At 42.5% G+C, this 7,500-nt stretch overlaps 2 protein-coding genes across 5 annotated transcripts in view; both read right to left on the bottom strand.

Annotated features, from left to right (window-relative positions):
* Window positions 1–180: 180 nt before the first annotated feature.
* Window positions 181–7,500, bottom strand: part of LOC127643649 (prolactin receptor-like) — a 51,651-nt gene continuing 44,331 nt past the window's right edge. The window contains exons 9-10 of one of the 2 annotated variants that reach the window (XR_007970553.1): window positions 2,220–4,873; window positions 181–2,143 (exon numbers count right to left, since the gene is read on the bottom strand). Coding sequence is in view for 1 of the 2 variants with exons in the window: in XM_052126458.1 (XP_051982418.1) it covers window positions 4,208–4,873 (666 nt within the window). In the remaining variant the exon portion in view is untranslated. Of the gene's footprint in view, window positions 4,874–7,500 lie in introns of both variants that reach the window. The other variant, XM_052126458.1, reaches the window with a different exon arrangement.
* Window positions 4,755–7,174, bottom strand: LOC127643672 (keratin-associated protein 4-3-like). Of its 3 annotated transcripts, none has more exons than XM_052126483.1 (2): window positions 5,815–7,174; window positions 4,755–5,626 (listed from the first exon to the last, which is right to left on the bottom strand). In XM_052126483.1, the coding sequence occupies exons 1-2, from the start codon at window positions 6,320–6,322 to the stop codon at window positions 5,166–5,168; spliced, it is 969 nt and encodes a 322-aa protein (XP_051982443.1). In that variant the 5' UTR covers window positions 6,323–7,174; the 3' UTR covers window positions 4,755–5,165. The 3 variants fall into 3 exon arrangements, with proteins under 3 accessions (XP_051982443.1, XP_051982441.1, XP_051982442.1); XM_052126481.1 differs by having other exon boundaries at window positions 5,715–7,174; XM_052126482.1 differs by having other exon boundaries at window positions 4,755–5,394; window positions 5,539–7,174.

Below are 7,500 nucleotides of genomic sequence, written 5' to 3' on the forward strand. Positions count from 1 at the left end.
ATAATTGTTGAAAAAACTGTAGATGTCCTAAACGACTCGCCAAAACTATAGTTTACTAAAATGAGTGGTTAAAAAATGAGTTTTAATGATTTCAACTGAACATTTCAATATTTAGGTTGTTGTTCTTTTGCAAGAGTTGTTGTTTTCTGCCATCTGCTGGTCATAAACAAACTCCTGACACACAACAGCAATAAGCCTAAATAATCACATTTATTGCATTTAATAAAAGTTTAAGTGTTCAACACAAATGTTTGAAGGTGAGATTTTACTTTCAGCTCATCGGTTTTATTAATGACACAGATGAGAAATGTAAACAAGACTGATCTACACAAAACACAAAAATAATCTAGTGTACAAAACATATATGTAGAATATATACTGAAGTTCTCAGTTCATCTGTGATCTTTATGATGCTTAATATATATATACTTAAATATATCAGCAGGTTTAACAGTGTTTTTAAAGTGTTTTTCTACATGTGTAAAACAGGAGAATCACACACCAGTGAAGGCACACACACACACACTGAAGAACAACACACAAACAAACACACTAAACAACAATTAATCATTGATTATAATTAGAAATCAACAGAACATCAAAGCTGAAGGTGAACAGACACAGAGAATGTGTGACAGGAAAACAAGTGTTGTACAAATAACACAGTGCTGCAGTCTCTCTCAAACACACGCACACACGCACACACACACACATTGTGAATGATAACTATTGTTCATTATAATCCAGTGAAATGTTGTGTTTGTGTGTGTGTGTGTGTGTGTGTGTGTGGGGGGGTTACATTCATGACATCACCACTCAATCAAACGACACACCGCTGTTACAACAACATTTACATCATCAGATTTATAGTTTTTTTGTACACAATCATTTTCAGCATTTACTGTCTCTAGAAAAATACTCTTATAGTGACGTGTTCATGAGGGATGATTGTCTTTGGTGTGGCGTTGCATACACACGGGATCTAGTAAATAAATCATGAGTAATATCTGAAGGACCACTGCACGTCTGTCCTGGATTACATCATCTTTAAGGTCTGAGTGTTTGAGTCTCCTTTGAACATTTCCTGAAATCTGCTGCATAAATGATTGTGTATGAAAATGCATCTTCACAGCAGTGATTATCCTGGGATCTATGTACTAGGTCTGTATTACGGTGCAGTTCATGAGGATTTAAACAGGGACTCGCATGTGGTTTACTGCATTGAAATAATTGGTTGATATTCACAAACTATTTTAGAAAAGACTTTGAGTTGATGTGAAATCTAGATATTCATCTTCAACTGAAAACAGACATTACAGGGTGAGACTCATAGCAGAACACACACACACACACACACACACTGACCTCACGCACACACACACTCACACACACACACACTGACCACACGCACACACACACACACACACACACACACACACACACTGACCTCACGCACACACACACACGCACACACACACACACTGACCTCACGCACACACATGCACACTCACACTCACATGCACACACACACACTCACATGCACACACACACACACACACACACACACACACACACTGACCTCACGCACACTCACATGCACACACACACACACACACACTGACCTCACGCACACACATGCACACTCACATGCACACTCACATGCACACACACACACTCACATGCACACACACACACACACACACACACACTCACATGCACACACACACACACACACACACACTCACATGCACACACACACTCACACACACACACACACACTCTCTCTCTCACACACACACACACACACACTCACACACACTCTCTCTCACACACACACACACACACACACACACACACAGACCTCACGCACACACACACTCACATGCACACACACACACACACACACACACACACACACACACACACACACTCACATGCACACACACACTCACCTCACGCTCACACACGCACACGCGCACACACACACACACTCACATGCACACACACACATGCACACACACACATGCACACACACACTCACACTGACCTCACACACTCACATGCACACACACACATGCACACACACACACACACACACTGACCTCACACACACACACACACACACACACACACACACACTGACCTCACACACACACACACACACACACACACACACTGACCTCACACACACACACACACACACACACACACACACTGACCTCACACACACACACACACACACACACACAGTTCTTCTATTGTAACATTTTTTTTAATTTTGCAGTTCATTTGTGTTTCTTGATATTTATTTTCCTGACATTTTTATGCATTTACTTTTAATTATAAAATGTTTATGTTTGAAATAAATTATTGGTAAAAATGTTTGTTGTGTTTTCTGTTTGTAACATCATGATCAGGTTTGACTGCAGCATAATGACATTAACTGCAGAAACACTTCAAGTTATTTAACCTGTTGTTGAACGCCCCTTTCTGCGCACAAACCATGACAATGACCTGAACTGAAATGGTTGTATTTACGGGACCCTTTGGAGTTTGGACACAGTTGTAGTGTCGTTTGAAAGAGACACTTTGGGCTTCATTTCACAAGTTTCACAATTAATATATGTTGTTATTTATTAAAGTTAGAGAAGCTGAAGTTTATAGTAATGGACATATTTTGTGCTGAACATGTTTTTATAATCTAATAAAACAATAATAAAAGTGTCAAGACACCCCAGAAATACAATGTTCTCAAAGTCACGAGTCTAAAGAAGTTTCGTTTCTAATCTGAAGATGATTTAATAATAAATGAGTTCCTGCAGCTTTAATGTCTGTAAAATCTCTGGAAGTGTTCAGAGTAAAATTAAGCTCCGCCTCTCAAGTCGACACTAAATCTGACGGCACTGCTCGACTATTATGAATAAAACTACGCCACATTTTTATAAACAGACTTTGGAGACGGGCTGGTTTTGTTTATGAGACTCTAATATATCAGACGAAGGTGAGATCTCATGTAAACATGGAGAATATATCAATATTTCTCACATTTATCACTTTTATGGACAAAAAGTGCGATTGGATGTTTTTAATGAACGCTTGTCATGGACGATTGACCCAAGTGTGTTGAACTGCATTCATCTGGCGATCCTGTTTTCATAATAAAAGTCCCGTTTTGATATCGCATGTTTTCATTTGTACTCCTGCACAAATAACTCAATCACTGTTTCTGGAGGATTGCTATCGTGAAACAGAGATCCAATGTTGAACCCTTAGACCTTAGAAAAGATGTATCATCTGTTAACATAAATTACATTTATAGACGGTAAATTATATATTAAACGTTAGCAGAGTGACATCACCACCGCATGCAGGCGATTGTGTATCAACAGGTTAAAATATTAAACATTGACAAATAATAGTTTGATAATGTGTAAATATATATCCAAATGCATTTGTTGAGTTCATAATAAGTCGTCAGACTGCACAGCTCCTCATGACACGCGGCTCTCTCAATATAATGCAACATGATGCAGTCGTGTTTACATCCGCGTCTCTAATTACACCATTTAAAGACCAACGCAACAGACACAATAATGCAAATGAAACATTTCCTACATTTCACGAGTGTTCTCGCGAGTTATGACAGTTATGACAGTTATGGAATATGAACATTATGTTTGCTACAGTAAACAATCGTTTCCATGACAACATGTGACGATACTGATCATATTCTCTGAGTGATCATATATTTGACTTGTTTGATGCAGTATATTGCCATATACATCACATATATTTGGTAAATTGTTTATGCGCATATCTAATCAATAAAATAATATATTCACCTGTAATGTGCGTATAAGTGTTTGTGAGCATTTTGGAACATTATTCACATCTGGTGTGCTTGTAAATAATATAATTTGATAACAATATGTTATAATATGAAGTTATTATCTGCTTCTGGATGCAGTTCCACACAGTCACTGCAGTCTCTCAGTAAATCATGTTCTCCATCAGTGCCATGACTTATTTTCCAGTACAAATATATAAAAATACAAGATTTCGTTTTTGTTTTTGTTGATTAATGAGAAAAATGTCCTCGAGACGCAAAAGTGCAGAACTCAAAGCAGCTCAGACTGAAGTTTATTCTCAGGGAATCATTTGTTCTTCAGTCCGACAGATGTGTTCCCATGATCTCTTGCGGTGATGGTTAATTGCAGTTCCTGTCTGAAGGATGAGGTAATAAAGGTTTAGCGCATTCGTTCTGTTCCGTCTCTCCTGCAGCGGCTGCGCTACACATTGCCTCCATCTGTTTGTCCAGCAGCGCCGCTAACTGACTGCACTTCTCCACGCCGTCCTCCAGTCCCTCTTTGAACTGCAGGTAGGGCGTGTGATTGAGCACGTCAGGAACACATGGCACCAGCTGCACTGTTCCGCTGGCAGTCACCCTGTTCACACATGTGTAGAAGTCCTGAGGGGCAGGTGACGTCACAGCGCTGTCAGCAGGGGCGGGGTTTACAATCATGCTGTAGCCTATTCCTGGGAAGGACACAAGCTCCAAGTGGGTGTGGCCCAGCTCTGGCCATGCCCCTGAAGTATATTCGGTGGGCGTGGTCACCTCCGTAGAGCATTCGCAGTAGGATCCGGGATGTTCCGGCTCATCATTGTGGCTCGTCTGGGACTGTTGTACTTCTGGAGTCTGAACGGATGGCGTGCGGTTTCCTCTGACGTCTTTATGGTACGGCATGAAGCTTTTTGACACCACGGCAGGACCCGCGTCTACACACACATGATACCACGTCTCCATATAGTTCTGCGTCGGTTTATAGCCGTGAAAATGAGAGAAATGACGATTGATGTCACTGATTTTCCCCTTCTGCAGGAAAATAAGAGATAAAGATGAGAGAGAGAGACAGAGAGAGAGAGAGAGAGAGAGAGAGAGAGAGAGAGAGAGACCATGAATGAACGCTGAGAAGAGTCCCATCATCCAGCTGGTCCTGAGGCTCCACACACAGACTAACACGACTAACAATAATCATCCTCAGGACACGGACACCCTCATCCACACAATCCGGCACAACCACATGATCAACACACAAAAAGAAAAGTACAGAACTTATTGGAATGAAACAACACAAAAACAAAGTAAACTGGAATGTTATTTGACCCTAAACAGAGACTACACGACAGCAGAATACCTGAGTACAGTCAGAGACACAAACTGAGGAAACACATGACGAGAGACAGACAGACAGACAGACAGCACTGATGATAGAGAAGGGCAGATACGGACAGACAGACAGACAGCACTGATGATAGAGAAGGGCAGATACAGACAGACAGACAGCACTGGAGATAGAGAAGGGCAGAGACAGACAGACAGACAGACAGACAGCACTGATGATAGAGAAGGGCAGATACAGACAGACAGACAGACAGACAGACAGCACTGGTGATAGAGAAGGGCAGATACAGACAGACAGACAGACAGCACTGGAGATAGAGAAGGGCAGAGACAGACAGACAGACAGACAGACAGACAGCACTGATGATAGAGAAGGGCAGATACAGACAGACAGACAGACAGCACTGGAGATAGAGAAGGGCAGATACAGACAGACAGACAGCACTGGAGATAGAGAAGGGCAGAGACAGACAGACAGACAGACAGACAGCACTGATGATAGAGAAGGGCAGATACAGACAGACAGACAGACAGACAGACAGCACTGGTGATAGAGAAGGGCAGATAGAGACAGACAGACAGACAGACAGTACTGATGATAGAGAAGGGCAGATACAGACAGACAGACAGACAGCACTGATGATAGAGAAGGGCAGATACAGACAGACAGACAGCAGAATACCTGAGTACAGTCAGAGACCACAAACTGAGGAAACACATGACGAGAGACAGACAGAGTGAAGGGCAGATACAGACAGACAGACAGACAGACAGCACTGATGATAGAGAAGGGCAGATACAGACAGACAGACAGACAGCACTGGAGATAGAGAAGGGCAGATACAGACAGACAGACAGCACTGGAGATAGAGAAGGGCAGAGACAGACAGACAGACAGACAGACAGACAGCACTGATGATAGAGAAGGGCAGATACAGACAGACAGACAGACAGACAGACAGCACTGGTGATAGAGAAGGGCAGATAGAGACAGACAGACAGACAGACAGTACTGATGATAGAGAAGGGCAGATACAGACAGACAGACAGACAGCACTGATGATAGAGAAGGGCAGATACAGACAGACAGACAGCAGAATACCTGAGTACAGTCAGAGACCACAAACTGAGGAAACACATGACGAGAGACAGACAGAGTGAAGGGCAGATACAGACAGACAGACAGACAGACAGCACTGATGATAGAGAAGGGCAGATACAGACAGACAGACAGACAGCACTGGAGATAGAGAAGGGCAGATACAGAGAGACAGACAGCACTGATGATAGAGAAGGGCAGATACAGACAGACAGACAGCACCGAAATAGAGAAGGGCAGATACAGACAGACAGACAGACAGACAGACAGACAGACAGACAGCACTGGAGATAGAGAAGGGCAGATACAGACAGACAGACAGACAGACAGACAGACAGACAGACAGCACTGGAGACAGAGAAGGGCAGATACAGACAGACAGACAGAGAGAGAGACAGACAGACAGTAAATAACTAAATAGGGAGCATCCTATATCTCTCCTATAACTGTTCTGAGACCAGTGCAGACAGACAGCACACTGGAGGTTAAGTCATGCACTAAATAGGGAGCAAGGGAGCATCCTATAGCTCTCCTATAACTGTTCTGAGACCAGTGCAGACAGACAGCACACTGGAGGTTAAGTCATGCACTAAATAGGGAGCAAGGGAGCATCCTATAGCTCTCCTATAACTGTTCTGAGACCAGTGCAGACAGACAGCACACTGGAGGTTAAGTCATGCACTAAATAGGGAGCAAGGGAGCATCCTATAGCTCTCCTATAACTGTTCTGAGACCAGTGCAGACAGACAGGACACTGGAGGTTAAGTCATGCACTAAATAGGGAGCAAGGGAGCATCCTATAGCTCTCTATAACTGTTCTGAGTCCAGTGCAGACAGACAGCACACTGGAGGTTAAGTCATGCACTAAATAGGGAGCAAGGGAGCATCCTATATCTCTCCTATAACTGTTCTGAGACCAGTGCAGACAGACAGCACACTGGAGGTTAAGTCATGCACTAAATAGGGAGCAAGGGAGCATCCTATATCTCTCTATGCAGTTAAGTGCGTTCACTCCTAAAATCGGATCATAAGTTCAGTTTCAGGCTGCAGATGATGTTTGGACACTCAATGATCATCAGTTCATAGATTCAACATTTATAATGTTTTATTTGAACATGATTGACAGTGACTGGATGATGCTGGACATTCAATCTGAATTAATTATGATCATTTATGATGTCTAACATCTCATGAATACCGTAATTTCCAGACTATTGAG

Source organism: Xyrauchen texanus, chromosome 5 (genome assembly GCF_025860055.1).
Source record: "Xyrauchen texanus isolate HMW12.3.18 chromosome 5, RBS_HiC_50CHRs, whole genome shotgun sequence".
Taxonomy (NCBI): Eukaryota; Metazoa; Chordata; class Actinopteri; order Cypriniformes; family Catostomidae; genus Xyrauchen; species Xyrauchen texanus.